Source organism: Neolamprologus brichardi, chromosome 16 (genome assembly GCF_056152115.1).
Source record: "Neolamprologus brichardi isolate AB-2024 chromosome 16, ASM5615211v1, whole genome shotgun sequence".
Lineage (NCBI taxonomy): Eukaryota > Metazoa > Chordata > Actinopteri > Cichliformes > Cichlidae > Neolamprologus > Neolamprologus brichardi.
In genome coordinates, this window is record NC_142119.1 from 32,430,614 (window position 1) to 32,449,475 (window position 18,862).

Consider the following 18,862-nt stretch of genomic DNA (forward strand, 5'->3'; position numbering starts at 1 on the left):
CAAAAATCGCACAGTGTATTGCCAGCTTTTGGAGGCTAGCTCCAAAAAAACATCCGGAGCTTGGCAGTGTATACAGCACTATAATGACCAGACCTAATTCTTTTGAAAAGCATACATCTTTCCACAGGTCTCCACTTCATCAGACATCACCTAGACTCAGAGCTGGAGAAGGCCAGCACAAACAGCAGCCTAACCGACAAAGATGATGGATCCATGAGGTCAGGAAAGCCAGAAGCAGAGGAACTGGAGAAGTACCTTTCATGTCCATTCACTGGAGGTGTGGATCTATTGCATGGCTTTCCTCACATCAAGAAGCTGTTGATCAAAGTCAGTACAGCTCTTCATGCATCTGTAGCTTGTGAAGGACTCATGCAGGACTCCTGTTCACTGCTAAACAGTTACAGCTTCACAGAAAGAACCTTGAGAGCAAACTGCTGCTGAAGTTTAACCATCACCTTACCGAGTGAAGAAATGGCACATTTTTGCTAAATATGCAGAAAAAGATGCACACCCATACAATTTATGGTAAACTGAGCTGCCTTGTATGAACATATGTTGAAGATGCCTCGTTCTAATGTTTTCTCTGAGGCTGCTGCTGTTTATATATTTATATTATTTACTGTAGGTTTTGGTGAAAAAAGCTTTATGTTGTGAAAAACTGAAATCTGGAAATTAGAATAGTTTTGCCTTATTTTGTTGATGTTTTTACATATATTCCTTTTGAAAATACTAAAATTTGTATATTTATTTAGTTTTGTTTGTCTGATAGCATTTATTTATAAAATAAATCAGACATTTCAAACAGTTACTCGCTACTTGAGTATTCTTTTCACCAAGTACATTTTTACTCTTACTCGAGTAACTGTTTTGAAGACTACTTTTTGCTTTTACTTGAATAATAATATTTTAAAGTAATGCTACTCTTACTTGAGTACAATTTTTGGATACTCGACCCACCTCTGCATGTGACTAAAGAAAATCTTGAGGAAAAGCCTAAAAGAGAGTTGCAGAATCTCAAGGACCATGCTGCTAAAGGATTTCTCTTGGTAGAAGAATTTGACAAGGCAGAGAATGCAGTTTGTAACGTTGGGTTGTGTTCAGTGGTCGAGAGGAGGCGGTAGTAGGAAGAAAACACGATCACACTGGTACTGGGAATTCCACAGCGTATCCTTTAATGCACCTTCTCTTCATCAACCATACAAGGCCCCGTTGAACGGCTGCTGCTTATCAAACATGACAGTGTTCATACAACCTGTAATGTTGCAAACGTTTCTGGAGGGGTAAAACATACAAAGTCCGTCTCTCTCCATGTATTCACGTTCAAGCACGTTGCTCCCATAAATCACAGAGAGAGCAGTGGTGCACACTAATGACATCATAAAACTTTGACTTATGTTACATTAAAGAGACACCACACCATTGTGACTGTTACAAGTTCTTTGCTTGAAAAGGTGAAGAAGAGCAGCAAGCTTTATAAGCTTAATCCTAAACTTGAGAATGGTGTGTTGAGAATGGGAGGTAGGCTTAGTAGAGCAGCTGTGCCTGAAGAGACAAGGCATTCCACTATTATAGCTGGGGATCTTCATATTTCTGACCTTGTGCTTCTACGTGTACATCAGAAAACAGGGCATGGTGGACGCAACCACAGGCTGTCCAAATTGCAGCAAAGGTATTGGATTCCAGGTGCAAGCATTGCCATTAGAAGGATTTTGGCTAAATGCATTGTCTGTTGCAGACCTCCTGCAGCACCAGGATATCAGATGATGGCAGACCTTCCACAAGATCGCATCTCACCAGATGAACCTCCATTCTCTCGGGTTTGAGATTGTGTTTATTGTTGCGCGTCATCAGCGTCCTCATGTTTAGCCTGCCGCGGCCGTTGGTTGGAGGAGCTGCAACAACACTTAGAAACATTTTCCACTCGGTCGCTTTGAGTTTGCTGTGAAAACACAAAATATGCCCAGTCTGACAAATTGTAAAGTGTAAACTTCGTTTGACACACAGCATTAAATACAGATGAAATAAAAACATACCGTTACAGTTAATTTAATGGGACATCTTAGATGGTGGGTGTAGCAAATAATAATAATAATATATATATATATATATATATATATATAAACACCCAGCATGCCCCTGCGGGCGGTTTATCCTTCAAGCTTGGGTCCTCTACCAGAGGCCTGGGAGCTTGAGGGTCCTGCGCAGTATCTTAGCTGTTCCCAGGACTGCGCTCTTCTGGACAGAGATCTCCGATGTTATTCCCGGGATCTGCTGGAGCCACTCGCCTAGCTTGGGAGTCACCGCACCTAGTGCTCCGATTACCACGGGGACCACCGTTACCTTCACCCTCCACATCCTCTCGAGCTCTTCTCTGAGCCCTTGGTATTTCTCCAGCTTCTCATGTTCCTTCTTCCTGATATTGCTGTCATTCGGAACCGCTACATCGATCACTACGGCCGTCTTCTTCTGTTTGTCTACCACCACTATGTCCGGTTGGTTAGCCACCACCATTTTGTCCGTCTGTATCTGGAAGTCCCACAGGATCTTAGCTCGGTCATTCTCCACCACCGTTGGGGGCATTTCCCATTTTGACCTCGGGACTTCCAGGTTATACTCGGCACAGATGTTCCTGTACACTATGCCGGCCACTTGGTTATGGCGTTCCATATATGCCTTGCCTGCTAGCATCTTGCACCCTGCTGTTATGTGCTGGATTGTCTCTGGGGCATCTTTACACAGCCTGCACCTGGGGTCTTGCCTGGTGTGATAGACCCCAGCCTCTATGGATCTTGTACTCAGAGCTTGTTCTTGTGCTGCCATGATTAGTGCCTCTGTGCTATCTTTCAGTCCAGCTTTGTCCAGCCACTGGATATCAGCCACCTCCTCTATCTGCCGGTGGTACATACCGTGCAGGGGCCTGTCCTTCCATGATGGTTCCTCGTCTCCCTCCTCTTTCTTGCGTTTCTGCTGCCTGAGGTATTCACTGAGCACGCTGTCAGTTGGGGCCATCTTCGTGATGTATTCTTGGATGTTCGTTGTCTCATCCTGGACTGTGGTGCTGACACTCACCAGTCCCCGGCCCCCTTCCTTCCGCTTAGCGTACAGCCTCAGGGTGCTGGACTTGGGGTGAAACCCTCCATGCATGGTAAGGAGCTTTCTTGTCTTTATGTCAGTGGCTTCTATCTCCTCCTTTGGCCAGCCTATTACCCCAGAAGGGTACCTGATTACGGGCAGGGCGTACGTGTTGATGGCCCGGATCTTGTTCTTACCGTTCAGCTGACTCCTCAGGACTTGCCTGACCCTCTGCAGGTACTTGGTGGTTGCAGCTTTTCTAGCGGCCTCTTCATGGTTCCCATTCGCCTGCGGGATCCCCAGGTACTTGTAACCCTCCTCTATGTCTGCAGTGTTGCCTTCTGGTAGTTCAATCCCCTCAGTTCTGACTACCTTCCCTCTCTTTGTTACCATCCGACTACACTTCTCCAGCCCGAACGACATTCCAATGTCATTGCTGGTAGTGTGGATCAGTGAATCGATGTCTCGTTCACTCTTGGCATACAGCTTGATGTCATCCATGTACAGGAGGTGGCTGACAACTGCTCCGTTCCGTAGTCGGTATCCGTAGCCAGTCTTGTTAATGATCTCACTGAGGGGGTTCAGGCCTATGCAGAACAGCAGTGGGGACAGAGCATCTCCTTGGTAGATCCCGCACTTGATGGTGACTTGTGCTATGGGCTTGGAGTTGGCCTCTAGTGTTGTACGCCACATCCCCATTGAGTTCCTGATGAAGGCTCTTACGGTCCCATTGATCTTGTACAATTCCAGGCATTCCAGTATCCAGCTGTGGGGCATTGAGTCATAGGCCTTCTTGTAATCAATCCAGGCAGTGCACAGGTTGGTCAGTCTGGTCTTGCAGTCTCGGCTGACTGTTCTGTCTACCAGTAGCTGGTGATTTGCGCCTCTGGTATTTTTGCCAATTCCTTTCTGCGTCCCGCTCATGTATTGACCCATGTGCCTGTTCATCTTAGCCAATATGATGCCTGACAGGAGCTTCCATGTAGTACTGAGGCAAGTTATTGGTCGGTAGTTGGAGGGGACTGGTCCCTTCTTGGGGTCCTTGGGGATCAGGACCGTCCGACCTTCGGTTAGCCATTCCGGGTGTCCCTCGTTAACTAGCAGCTGGTTCATTTGTGCTGCCAGACGCCCGTGGAGTGCAGTCAGCTTCTTTAGCCAGTAGGCGTGAACCATGTCGGGGCCTGGTGCTGTCCAACTCTTCATACTGGAGACCCTTTCTTGGATATCTGCCACTGTGATGGTTACTGGACCCTGTTCAGGGAGGTCGCTATGGTCTGCCCTCAGATCCACTAGCCACTGAGCATTGCCGTTATGGGTTGCGTCCTTGTCTTCCAGTATTGCTCCGTCTCCAGCCTTGGTGGTGCTGTTCTCTTATTATTGTTCCCTTGCCACTGAGAGTACACCTTCTTTTAAATTTTCCTTACGGTTTATAACGCCGTCTCTTCACGAGATCTCATTAGACCGGCGGTCATGAATGCAGCACCGCGAGAAGTCGGTGATAGGAAATCACGTGATGTTGTGGAAGTGTAACGCTTCCAGCTCTTCAAAAATCACAGACGCTCAGAAAGGTTGGCTTTTCACAATTTATTCCTGCAGAAGACATAAAACACACTCAACAGGTGTCTTCTGATGGTACCAGCAATTATAGCTCCCTCACAGTGCAAGCGCGCGCAATTAACTTTTTAATAAAGAAAAGATGGAAAAATAATAATTTCTCTCATTTTACAGTCTGTCACCCTGAACTTGTATACAAAAAGAAATCTTATGACTAATAAAAATACATTTCACAACCGTATAAAACAAAATAACAGGTTACAGAAGTCTCAGTAAACAGTATCACCGGCTAAACATTGCCCTCTAGTGAAAAATTAATGGTAGCGCACTACATTTTCACTTGCTTGTGCTTTACAGACAAGATGACTGTTAACGGCTCACATACCTGCAGAAGACATAAAACACACTCAACAGGTGTCTTCTGATGGTACCAGCAATTATAGCTCCTACAATGTAAAACAACATCACAAAAAGCACAGAAAAACAGTAAATCAAACACAATTCCTGCTATGCGCAGCAACCACTAGGGGGCTGACAAAAGCTTACTGCCAAAGAGCATAAATACGGCAGAAACATTGTTTAACAGCAACCAGCCTTTGTTTCGGTTACACAGAAACTTTTTAACATCAATATGAACCTATATACATCGACATGTACACCTTATGTAACAACATTCACACCAGAAACCATAAAAATGCCAGAGCCTTTCATTACAGAACTTACCCTCACAGAAGCCTTAGCAGCTTCTAAACGCTAGAGTGAGATCCGGTTTCTGGATTTTCAAAATAAAATATAATAAAAAATGATAAAATTCACACTTAAAATAATAATTAAGAACAGGTAAGTGCACGTTTTTCAGATGTATTTTTAACTCCGTTACAGAAGCACGGATGCTTACCTGACAGGCTCCAAGGCTGTGTCCCAATTCAGGGTCTGCACGCTTGAAGTACGCTTTTTAAGTGCGATTACGTCACCGCCACGCAACTTCGGCTGTCCCAATTCAAAGTGTACTTCAAACGCATACTTCAAACGCATACTCCAAATGCGCCGTCGATTCCCCCAAATATCATCTGTGGTCCGGTGCACGCTTTGTGGTCCCATATATCCCACAATTCATAGCGCGGCGGTGGGTGTGGATAATTTTGCCGCAAAATACGGCAGAAGGGAGCGGCCAAGAGTGAACTGTCAAAAGTAAGTATATAAATATATATAAAGCGCCTTGAGGCGACATTTGTTGTGATTTGGCGCTATATAAATAAAATTGAATTGAATTGAATTAAATAAGTATATGTAAGTATGTAAATAACGAAGAACATTAAAACATTACTGTTGGCCACATGTCGGCAAAGTTGTGTGACATTAGTGATGTTTGTACTGTCAGCGTTAACTTGGTTTTAAAGCCTCTACTGCTATATATATATATATATATATATATATATATATATATATATATATATATATATATAAAATATTGGCCATATTATATTTACATTACCAAAGTAAGATGACTTTAGTCTCATGAACAACATTAGCTAATTGTTATTTACTAACTAATCTTGAAATGACTGTTCAGTACAGAAATGAAGCCCAACAATCATGTTTTACAGTCCCGTGGTCTCAGCCTCAGATACTCAACTAATCAAAGTGATGTCATGACAAAAATGAATGACCAACAAAACATTTTTTCTCCTTCATTTCTGTCAAACAAAGCTGTATGTGCGTGTACTTCAAGCGTGCAGACCCTGAATTGGGACACAGCCCAAGTTTGCTTTGAGAAGTCTTGTGATAGGCTGTATCCCAATTCAGGATCTGCAGCCTTAATGGCCCACAAGGGCCGCGTACTCAAAGACCGCTAAGGCCGGAAGTGCGAGGCTTGTGAAATGGGACGGTCTAGCCTCCGTCGCACCGCTCCAGGTTGCCTAGCAACCATGATATTAACAGCTGGAAACGTTTCATACAGCTTTGTTTGACAGAAATGAAGGAGAAAATCTTTTGTTCATTTGTTTGTTTGTTTGTTTGTACATGAGCTTTGATCATTCTCTGTAAGATTAAGGTCAGCTATTGAACGGCGTATATTTGAAAGTAAAGGCTTTAAAACCAAGTTAGTACAAACGTCACTAATGTCACATAACTTTGCTGACATGTGGCCAACAGTAATGTTTTAATATTCTTCGTTTTTAAACATTTGCACATAAATAAGTGACATCATATTCAGTACTTACTTAAAGTTTACTCTTAGGGCGCCCCTCATCTGCTGTTTTTTTTCGGCAAAATTATCCACACCCACCGTCGCGCTATGCATTCTGGGATATGTTGGGCCACAAAGTCTACACTGCCACGTCCTTAAAATTCAGGGAAATGAAGGACGCATTTGAGGGCAGCATTTCGAGCAGCCTTTGAATTGGGAAAGCCTTCGTCGCGTCGCTGTGACGTAATCAGCCTTAAAATGCGGCCTTTAAGGCTGCAGACCCCGAATTGGGATACAGCCATAGTTTTTTTTTTTTTTGCCTGAGACCCAGCGTGAGATGACCAAAACTTAATTTTGAAGTACAGAGAATGGAAACCAGGAGAAAAGCAAACATTAAAATCTATATTTAATGAAGAACATTATAAAGAGAAATGTCACAGTTTCCTTTGATTTTCTTAAAATGCTTATGTTTAATTTTCAAACAACATTAAAAAGTGTCTGGACCCCATTTGGCAGCATCAGTTTTATGTTCACAGTCAAACAAGTCAAAAAGTCGGACACAGAAAATCCGGCTGGTTCATTTGCAGATCTTCTGACCTGCAGCACCAAATAATAAGCTGGTCTACAAACACGAGGAGAACCTGCGAGTCATCGATGCTCAGAGCAGCACACATCAGTATCATCTGTTTCTCAAATAGGGCGAGAACTCCTCCTCTTCCTCTTCAGTTAGCGTGTCCGTGCTGTTGCCTTCACATCTGCTCGCAGTGCGGTCTGTGTGTGTCGGGAATACTTGAGGTGTCAGGTGATCTGATTCAGTTTGTGAGTCTGTGGCAGGTAAACCCTCCAGGCTGGACTCTTTCAAAAAGCCTGTGACGTCCTCCTCATCTTCATCGTGTGCAGCCATTGAGGCGAGGGTGACTGAGAACAGGTTGACATTGCCGGAGATGTCCCACACCTCCTTGTCCTCTTTGGACTTCGTCACCTCCTCGTCCTGACTTTGTCCCCAGACTCCACTTCGACTCCTCTCTTTCACCAAACAGAGCTGCGCTCCCTCCACCTCCGTCTCCACCTGGCCTTCGTCAGACTCTGCAGGCAGTGCTGTTACCTTCACCTTAGCAAATAACCTTGAACTTCCAGCGTCCAGTGCTGCCGTTGGCTCGCTGTTCGGTGACATGTTGCCAGACAGCTCCTCACAGCAGCAGCTCTCCCCCGAGGAGAGATCCACTGCTCTGTTCACATAGTGCATGTTGCCATCATCATCGTCATCGTCCTCTGAGATATCGTCAATGTTGGCAGAAGGTGATGTTGTGTGATCGTTATGCTCCCCGGTCTCCGAGGTAACTGAGATGGGATCTGGGACGGTGGGCTGCGGGGTCAGGACGTAGCCTTTGGTTAGAGCCGTCTACAAAGAGAAGAGAAAGAAGCTCTGAGAAGGTGGAACAGAGGCAAACTCTGCTGAAGATGTCTGAGTATCATCGAGTCACAGCTGTGTCTAAGTATGCAGGACAAACACATCAGCGAAAGCTGTTTTCTGGGGACAGTCACTGTGATCTGTTAGCTGTTTGACAACTACTCTTTCAAGGATCTAGAGATGGTCTAGAGATGCTTTTTGAGTAAAGGTTTAACTACAGCCAGCTTGAAGGCCTGTGGGACACAGCTGATTATTAGAGATAGTTTGATCATATTTAAGACTGAAGCAAGATATACATGGAGCAGCAGGGCAAAACAGAAGTAGTTTTCAGCTCAGCTGACTCATTTGCTTAACCTTTGAAGGACTTTGGTCCTTCTGTGGAAATGCAAATCACAATATGCTGGAGGAGCTTTACGACTGTGGAGCTTCAAAGTATTTGAACTTTGTCCTGTGAGAGACGCTCATGGATGAAAATGAAGGCGATGTTCAACTTCACAGCAGAAATAAACACATCATTATAAAATCTCTCAAACCACAGGTGTTAGAGTGTATATGAAACTGGATTTCTTACAATTAGAGCTCTGGGCACAGTTTCCTTCAGTTTACAAATGACTCCCGTGTAGAAGAGGAGAAGCAGGCAGCTCGTGACGATGAAGATGGCAACCATCGGGACGCCGATGACCAAACCTAAAGTGAGGCCTGCAGACACACAGACACACATTATTCCATGCAGACGACCGTCTGAACCAGCCGAAGTACAGCGGAGGGGTGTGGTTTGTGGCTCTGCTGTGGGAGGGATGGGTGGAGCAGGTGGCTGGGGGAGGAGTCCCACTGGCGAGAGTGGCAGCCCTGGCATGTGTTAGTAAGCTCACCTCTCTGCTGGTCCACCGCCGTGGTGAAGGTGCACTTCCAGGCAGACGGCTCATGCTTGTTTAGTTTTCTGGTGTTGAGCTTCACCTGTATGCAGTACTCCGCCCCTTTCTTTAAGTTTTCAAGGGTCAAACTTTCTTTTTCTGTTTCCAGCGTCTGCAGGTCAAAGAAGGAGGAAACGTGTCATTAAAATCACATCTGGGATTTGTTCACGACCCACTGGTGTGATCCTCAGCATCGTTTTCTCCTCTGACCTCTACGCGGCCATGTAGGCACCTTTGGAGGCCTGACCAGGTGTAAAACACCTGCTCTGACAGGTGACTCTCAAAGTCAAAGTCTCCTCATGTCAATCAACCCGACACCTGATTTTAGGCAGAAACCTGCTGTGATTGCAAGGGCGTAGATTTGGTTTTGGCATTGGTGGGGTGATGATTCAACCACCGAACCCTGCCTTGTTTCTTGTTTCTTTTTTTCCCCCTTTTTGTCTTTGCTTCTTGATAAAAGGAGAAATATACTTGCCTACATATGCTATCTCTTTACATCAGGACTAAGGGAACACTGAATGACCTAGTGGTTTTTGTCCATAAAACTACTCGCAAAAGATTACCACAGAGTAAAAGATCTCTCAGCAAAATTCTGCAACATTTTAGGCACTATTGCCCCGATCAAATCAGTGAGCTGGGATCTTTTATTCTAAACATGAACTACTGTTACCAGTTGGTGTTGGCACAAAACCTTCGGCCTTCTATTAGAAAGCGGAAGATAAAGAGGAACTTCATCTTTCAGCACAGCAATGACCCAAAGCACACATCCAGAACAACAACAGAATGGATTCACCGGAATAAGACTGAGGCTTTGGAAGAGACCGGACAGAGTCCAGACCTGAATTCCAACATCTGTCGGCTGATCTGAAGAGGGCTGTGCACAGGAGCACATCTGTCCGATTTGGACGGTTTTTTTCAAAGAAGAGTGAGCAAATATTTCCACATCAAGATGTGCCATGCTGATAGGTTCCTACCCAAAAAGACTGATTAGAGTGATAAAAGGCAAAGGTGCTGCAACAAGGTATTAGTTTAGGGTGTGCATATTTGTGCAACCAGGTTATTTTAAGCCAAATCTGTGCCTTTGTGTGATTGGCTGCATTTCCATTTTTATATCGTATATGTACTGTATGTGTTTTACAGCCGCGCCTGGACACCAGTCAGCGACCCCTGGCTCAAGGACAGGATGGTCTGTAGGCCTGTGTGACTGAAGCCTCAAACAGGTTTAAAGGAACTCAACAATGAAGACACCAGCTGAGGTCTAAATCAGCACGTTGATGTTGGGATGAAATGGATGTCTTACCCTGATTTCTCCATCGGTTCCGATCCGAAATGAGACTTTGAAGCCGTAATATTGCTGGATACCGGGAAGGTTTGGCAGGTCATCAGTCCAAGGCAGTGAAATGTTGATCTGGATGTAGTTTTCATATCCGACCAGTGAGACCTCTGGAGGGCCTAATTTAGCTTGTAAACAGAAGAAAACACGCGGTCACCTTTTGGTAAAGATTCAACCAATCCAGAGATTTTAGTTAAATCAAAGCCTGATGCATCTGGATTATGGGACACACTTAAATCCAAATGCACCAGTGTGAAACCCAGAAGACACTCATGTTGACGTACTTTCTTTGTAAGGGACAAACTCAATTATTTTGGACCTCGGAGACCGGGTTTGGTTGAAGAACGCTTTGACGTGCAGGTAATAATGAAAGTTCCACTCTGGTAGCATCAGCGGCATCGATGTTCCAGATGTTAGGTTGCATTGGGGCTGCGTTGGTATGTTGCATTGCTGTTTCCAGATCTTTCTATTATCACTGAACAACGACAAACAGAACATTTTAGATCAGAAGGAAAAAAACAGTAAAAGAAACATTTGCTTTGTGATACGACTGTTTGCTCAAACAGCGACGATGAGCTGTTCATGTCTCGAATCCAACTGGTCCTGGATTCAAACGAAAGCTGATTTCTGATTGGACGTTTACTGTCAGGTTACCATTCATGAATAAGAGAGCTCAGAAGTCTGCTGCTTTGCTCAGACGCAGCTTTTCAAACCTAAGCCGTGCTGTCGAGGCTGTGACCTTTAACCTGCTGAGGCCTGTAGACGTGTTTCCAGATAAAAGATGATGCATTCAGGGTGCTTAAGACAGGAATATGACACAACACCAATATTTCAGAGCTAAAACAGGAAAAGTGAACGCACCATGTGTCTGTGGGTTAGCTTATTTACAGCAATGATAAAAACCCTGACACAGGTTTTATCCCCTCTGACAGCTCGTTCAGATCCTGATGGAAACCCATCCAATCATTTCTAAGACATGCAGGAAGGTGGCCGGATGCTGCTGCGTTTTAGCTGTAAGAGACAATAAAGACTCGTTGGACCCACAGGCTGTGGTTTGGTGACGAGGACGCTGTATGAGGAAGAACACAGTTTCTGAACTAGCTGAAACACACGAAGCCACGAGCAGTTTCAGTGTAAGCATGTTAAACCTTGCAAACGTAAAGCGAACCCTCACGATGAGTGCTGAAACGGAAACGGCGTCAGAGCCATCCCAGCTGCTCTCTGTGAACAAACCACCCAGGAGAGAGAAAGCACCCCGCCCAGGCAAATATTCCACCAACGAAGAAGAAGGAGCCAGTGAAGCTGACTGAAAACGTGAGCAGATTAAAGGTCGCGGTTCACCAGCAGGAGATCACCACAGCAACGCGGCCCAAACAATCAAAGTCAAACATTGTACAAAAACGTGAAAAATGACGGAAATGCAACAGATTTGGTGATCGGTACAAATGTTAGAAGATTCATTTAAATATGAAGGACGTGTACAAACGTGGGGCAGTCTCCATGGTTACATATCAGCTGATGATTTCCTACAAACATGTTCACAGAGATATCAGCTGTGAGAACTCCCACTGTCAGCGTGTGAGTCGTCCCTGCACACACACTAATATCTGTTATTGAGAATATTAGAATATTGAAGGTGAGCTTTGTGTCAGACACGTCGCCCCTCGGATACTCAGTACCCTTAAATTAGCTCTCAGGGCAAAAAGGTTGGTGACCCTGGTCTGAAGAGGTCCCCACAAACCTCAGCATGCCGCTCTGCTTTCACTTCCTGTTTCATCTCCACGCACTCCAAAATAACCACGATCTGTGTGCTAGAACATCTTTGTGTGTGTGTGTGCGCGCGTAAATGGAACACAGCTGTAAGCTGTGTTCAAGCTCTCGAGGCTGTGTGCGTCTGTTATCAGGGGGTTTCCTCCATGCCTGAGAGGAGCGCTCCCTGAAGCCTGGACCAGCTGATCTCTGTGCAGCAGTTACTCAGAGACGGCGGCTCATTGTCCCACAGAGCACGCCGTGCACGCCATCACAGGCAGCAGGGAGGGCTGCGTCATGTTTACCACACATCATAAACCTGCATGGAGGTCACGCCCCCACTCACACACCTGATCCTCCATCGTCTCACGATCACAACACACTCTTTTTATTTACGTGTACGAACGAGCTGCTTATGTTTCCCATGTCACGACGAGTTTGGCTCGAATGTTTCTGATGTCGTCACACGTGGACACGACACCGGGTCTAAAGACCAGAACGTCCATGAAATCTGTTCTTCTGGATAAACTGCAAAAAGGAAGCTGTTTCCTTTTCCATCCATCCATCCATCTTCATCCACTTTATCCGAGGCCAGGTTGCAGGAGCAGCAGCCTAAGCAAAGAGGCCCAGACCTCCCTCTCCCTAGCCACCTCCTCCAGCTTATCCGGGGGAACACCAAGGCGTTCCCAGGCCAGCCGAGAGATATAATCTCTCCAGCATGTCCTGGGTCTGCCCCGGGGCCTCCTCCCGGTGGGACATGCCTGCAACACCTCACCCAGGAGGCGCCCAGGGGGCATCCTTGTCAGATGCCCGAACCACCTCAGCTGGCTCCTTTCGATGTGGAGCAGCAGCGGCTCTACTTTGAGCCCCTCCCGGATGGCCGCACTTCTCAAGGGAGAGGGTTAGGGTTAGGGTGTTAAGGGAGAGGCCAGCCACCCTTCGGAGGAAGCTCATTTCTGCCGCTTGTATCCGCAATCTCGTTCTTTCCGTCACTACCCACAGCTCGTGGCCATAGGTGAGGGTAGGGACGTAGATCGACCGGTAAATTGAGAGCTTCGCTTTTACACTCAGCTCCCTCTTCACCACGACGGACCGGTGCAGCGTCCGCATTACTGCAGCTGCAGCCCCAATCCGTCTGTTGATCTCTGGCTCCCTTCTCCCATCACTCGCGAACAAGACCCCGAGATACTTGAACTCCTCCACTTGGGGCAGGAACTCATCCCCGACCCGGAGTGGGCACTCCACCCTTTTCCCGCTGAGAACCATGGCCTCAGATTTGGAGGTGCTGATCCTCATTCCCGCTGTTTCACACTCGGCTGTGAACCGTTCCAGTGCGAGCTGGAGGCCCTTACCCGATGAAGCCAACAGAACCACATCATCCGCAAAATTCAGAGATGAGATTCTGAGGCCACTAAAGCGAAAGCCCTTGGCTGCGCCTAAAAATCCTGTCCATAAAAATTATGAACAGAACCGGTGACAAAGGGCAGCCCTGGCAGGGCCCATCACCCACCGGGAACGAGGCCGACTTATTGCCGGCAATGCGAACCAAGCTCTTGCAACGGTTGTATAGGGATCGAATGGCCCGTAGCAATGGGCCAGACACCCCATACTCCCGCAACACCTCCCACAGGACACCCCGAGAGACACGGTCGAATGCCTTCTCCAAGTCCACAAAACACATGTAGACTGGTTGGGCAAACTTCCATGCACCCCCAAGTATCCTCGAGAGGATAAAGAGCTGGTCCAGTGTTCCGCGACCAGGACGAAAATCGCATTGTTCCTCCTGTATCCGAGGTTCGACTAGCGGACGAACTCTCCTTTCCAGCACCCTGGCATAGACTTTCCCAGGGTGGCTGAGGAGTGTGATCCCCCTGTAGTTGGAACACACCCTCCGGTCTCCCTTCTTAAAGATGGGGACCACCACCCCGTTCTGCCAGTCCACGGGTACTGCCCCCGATCTCCACGCAACATTGTAGAGGCGTGTCAACCAGGACAGCCCTACAACGTCCAGAGCCTTCAGGAACTCGAGGCAGACCTCATCAACACCAGGAGCTCTGCCACCAAGGAGTTGTTTAACTGCCTCAGTGACCTCGCCCCCGGAAATTGGCGGGTCATTCCCCTCATCCCCAGACTCTGCTTCCTCCTCGGAAGACGTGTCAGTGGGATTAAGGAGGTCCTCGAAGTATTCCTTCCACCGCCTGACAATTTTCTCAGTCGACGTCAACAGCGCTCCGCCAGCACTATACACAGTGCAGGTAGAGCACCGCTTTCCCCTCCTGAGACGCCTGACGGTTTGCCAGAATCTCTTCGAGGCAGTCCGAAAGTCTTTTTCCATGGCCTCTCCGAACTCCTTCCACACCCGAGTTTTTGCTTCAGCCACTGCCCGGGCCGCATCCCGCTTGGCCTGGTGATACCTGTCGGCTGCCTCCGGAGTCCCACAAGCTAACCAAGCCCGATAGGACTCCTTCTTCAGCCTGGTGGCTCCCTTCACCTCTGGTGTCCACCATTTGGTTCGGGGATTACCACCACGGCAGGCACCAACCACCTTGCGGCCGCAGCTCAATGCAGCAGCTTCGGCAATGGAGACGCTGAACATGGTCCATTCGGACTCAATGTCCCCATTCTCCCTCGGAATGCTGTTGAAGCTCTGCCGGAGGTGTGCGTTGAAGATCTCGCGGACTGGGGCCTCTGCTAGTCGTTCCCAGCACACCCTCACTACGCGTTTAGGTGTACCAGGTCAGTCCAGCGTCCTCCCCCGCCACCTGATCCAACTGGTCCAGAGCATATGGTCGCAGGTCTGGTGATACGATTACAAAATTGATCATCGACCTACGGCCTAGAGCGTCCTGGTGCCACGTGCACTTATGGACACTCTTATGTTCGAACAAGGTGTTCGTTATGGCCAAACTGTGATTAGCAAAGAAGTCCAATAACAAAACACCTTTCCTTTTATTTTATAAAATATGAACAAAAAAACTTGTAACTAACTAACTTTGTATAACTGCATAATTATAATATAATTAAAAATGAAATAATTCTATTGTTTTATTTCTTTCTTTTATCTGAAGAACAGTGCAGACAAACTTGTGTGAGTTACAAAATAAAACAGGAAATCTATTTTTGAATCGTTCTTTTGGTAAAAAAGTAGAAGCAACAGTGGAATTTCCCAGCAGGCTACAGGGGGACTTTTACCCTCCTTTAGAAAAAATATCGTGTTCTGAACTTCAACAGGAAGCATCTGACAAAAACACGCAGCTGATGCAACACTTTTATTTACAGGTGTTTAATCCTGTCCTTTATCTCAGGTGTGTGTGTGAGTGTGTGTTAATAAAAGCCTGGAGTCACAGCTGAGCTTTAACTTGATCCTTCAAGCGTCTGAACTTTGTGTTTCTACATCACCCACAGAGCTCAGAGGTTTTTTGGGGTTTGATGTGAGCACCATCGTCTTCATGTTACCAGGCTGAGAGGACAGATGGCGGACAAATTACCTCACAAAGACCCCGTACTCTGTCCCAGGGGGCGTGTTGTCGCCGGGCTTCCACCGGAGGACGTGGCGGAAGTTCAGAGAGTCGACACAAAGGTTAACAGGTGCGGGAGGCGGGTGAGCGAGCTCTGCGCGAGGAAGAAAAGGGAAAATATGTGAGGCAATCTGATGAGTCACGAGGATCCAAAGTAAACCTGACTGCCTGTGTGTGGGTGGGGCAGGACGGTATTTGAACACCTGATTGCTTTTATATGACTCACCTGAGTGCAGCAGCAAGCTGAGGCAGAGGAGCAGAGGCACACAGGCCATCGTCACAGGTGGGCAGGATTCATCGTCACGTCGGCAAACGCGCTGAGAGCCAGGAAGCACCACGCGGTCCAGCTGCAGCGAAACATCATCGACATTTACATGTCATCGACGAGACGATTGTAATGTTTCGGATTGTTTCAGTTCGAGAAAAGATTTTCAGTCAATTAAACATAAACTCAGTTAGTTGCCCAACTGCAGCCGCTTCATCCTGAAGACAAAAAAACCCTTTTCACAGGAAGAGAGCAGGGAAACAGGATGAAACACAAAAAAGACAACATTTAGCGACGCATTGCAAACGGCGAGAGAGGGGAGAGGACGCGCTCAGAGCATCATGGGAAGTCCCCGAGCCGGGAGAGCCCAGAGTGCGGCTTCGGCGCGAGGAAGGACGCTCCACCCGCCGAAGGTCACAGAAAGAGCAGCTCCAATAATCAATAATCTATAATCAATGCTGTGAGAGCAGCTTCTGTCAGGCCTGCAGGAAACAAAAGTTGTCTCTCAGACTTCTGGGCAACATCGTCAACATGTTGCATCAAGCATGAATGATGACATCACAGCAAGTCTGGCACCTTCTCTCCTCTTCCTCCTCTGCCGCTGAGCCCAGCCCTGCTGCCTCAGCACTCTCACATCCTCCCACGTGCATCACTTCTACTACATTATTAGAAACCAGAGTTAAAGCTTGAAGGTGAACTTTTTACTCAGTGTTCACCAGACGGGAGCTGCAGAAAAAACTGACGTTCTTTTACAAAAACAGGAGCTGTGCAGACTGAATGGAAACACGCTCAGGACCCCGAGTCTGGATCAGAGGCTGGGAGCCTCAGCACCGCTGTGAAAGTCTCCCAGTTCCTGTTTTCAGTAAAAACATCACGATGAGGACGGTTCATGAGCGTGAAACACCAGGACATCAAAGGTTTACTGTATGGTGTTTGAAAAACCACACGTGAAAAACAGACAACACAGTCAACAACAATAATAGTGGCAATAGTGATAATCCATCACTTCTGGTGATCCTTGTCAGGGTCACAGGGGGCTGGAGCCTCCCAGTTACCCTGCATGCTGGACTGGTCGACAACAACAACAATAATAATAACTGGACAGTCTCGTGCACTTAAGTCACATTACAGAAGTTTTAGTCAGCGTGGTGTTTGTCAGAGTGACAGATCGTGATATAATAATCTGAGCCCACGGTGAAACCTGTCCACTCTCCCACTTTTAAAACAATAAAAGGCAAAATCAGATTAGTTTAATGAGCGCTTTGTTCAGAGGAACACAACACACAGTCTCAGAGACCACGGACACCCACGGACACCCACAGACACTCTGACTTACTTTCTGATCAGTCAGTTATCCCTATTATCCCTATTATCCTTATTATCATTATTATCATTGTTGTTGTTATTACTTCACGCGGCTGGTCGGTGTCCGCTCCACAGTCTGGCCCCTGCTGGTGTGTACTAGTCGGTAGTTAAACACCATAAACTGGCACCGGAGTGCCCGCAGGTCACTGCTCCCTGCGGAACCGACACAGCCACACACAGACAGCGGTGTCGTGGACATGCTCGGCCGGCCTCGGTGGCCCTCTGCCCGGTCACTCACCTCCTGTCTGCCCGGAGCGGAGCTTCCACAGCCTCGGAGAAAGACGAGCAGTTCCCAGAAACTCTCCTTACACTGTGACGCAGACGGGCTCCTCTCAGCTCTCCACATCAAACCTACCACCGCTTCCTGCCACGCCCTTCAAAGTAAAAGCCTCCCGCACCAACACAGCTCTACACTGGTCTCGGTGGACTTTTTTTTTCTTAAGCTGGATCTAGTTTTCTGTATCTTAATAATATGTTATTAAATTATTGTAATGTGATCGGGATGAACTGTGGACCTGTCACAGTAGGAACTGAGTGGTTAACATCATGCGTGGGTGTGTCGGAGTGCCAGGGTAGAATTTTTCCCTTGCGTCGGGAGCGCGCACTGATGAGTGTTTGTGGGTTACAGGAGAAAATAATGCATTAAAAGTTCTCACGCGGCGCATCATTTCCACACTGTGGCTCATATTTATTTGTATCCTGTAACTTTACTGTTTAAAGAGCCAACACCGCTAATATTTCAGCAGTAATACCTCTTTATAAGAAGTGTTTGTGAACTAAATCTAAAAATGACAGATAGCTTTCATCCGTGATTTGGACAGCCCTGTGCGCGCTCCCGACGCAGGGGAAACAAATTGTCTGTGGATAAGCACCAACCCTGGCACCACACCGGCGATCCAGCTGGATGGAAAGGGTGTTATGTTCGGGGGTGAGGAGGGGAGGATGGGTGCCGTGTTTAGGTCGGGACTCCAGACGCCGCCGGATCAGCTGCTGTCTCTGAGATCCCGTCGCGCATGCATATCAAGGACGCTTGTTCAGGGGAAAGGTTGGGGGGTGTGGGGGTCTATAAGTTCGGTATTTTAATGTCGGGGAAGCTGGGAGGAGGTGGCTGGGAGGTGTAGGTGGGGTTGTCAGTGTGCACTGTCGTTAATTTGCAGTGGGTGGATCCTGTGCTGTGGTTTATACTGGCGTGGACAGATGCGGCCTCGCTCGGGTAAAAAAAAATCGTAGATCTTTTACTGAAGTTCACGAACTTTTCCGGTAAAACAGAAGTTTCCGTAGAATTTCTCTACTATTTACGGACATTCCTTCAACTCTAAAACGGAAAATTCCGTTTGTTCACAATAAAATTTCTATGAATAGAAAAACTGAAAGTCGTGTTTATCATTTACAGACACTGGTTTTCACTGTAACTCATTACATGTATTTCTTTATATCTTTACACTTTGATACAGTTACAACCTATAAAAATTCGTAAATTAAAACTTCAAGAA

At 46.9% G+C, this 18,862-nt stretch overlaps 1 protein-coding gene across 1 annotated transcript; it reads right to left on the reverse strand.

Annotated features, from left to right (window-relative positions):
• Window positions 1-7,157: 7,157 nt before the first annotated feature.
• LOC148098330 (uncharacterized) lies at window positions 7,158-17,736 on the reverse strand. The gene is made up of 8 exons (XM_087829941.1): window positions 17,608-17,736; window positions 15,966-16,086; window positions 15,710-15,833; window positions 10,757-10,947; window positions 10,440-10,600; window positions 9,098-9,251; window positions 8,797-8,924; window positions 7,158-8,216 (listed from the first exon to the last, which is right to left on the reverse strand). The coding sequence occupies exons 1-8, from the start codon at window positions 17,713-17,715 to the stop codon at window positions 7,494-7,496; spliced, it is 1,710 nt and encodes a 569-aa protein (XP_087686067.1). The 5' UTR covers window positions 17,716-17,736; the 3' UTR covers window positions 7,158-7,493.
• Window positions 17,737-18,862: the final 1,126 nt, after the last annotated feature.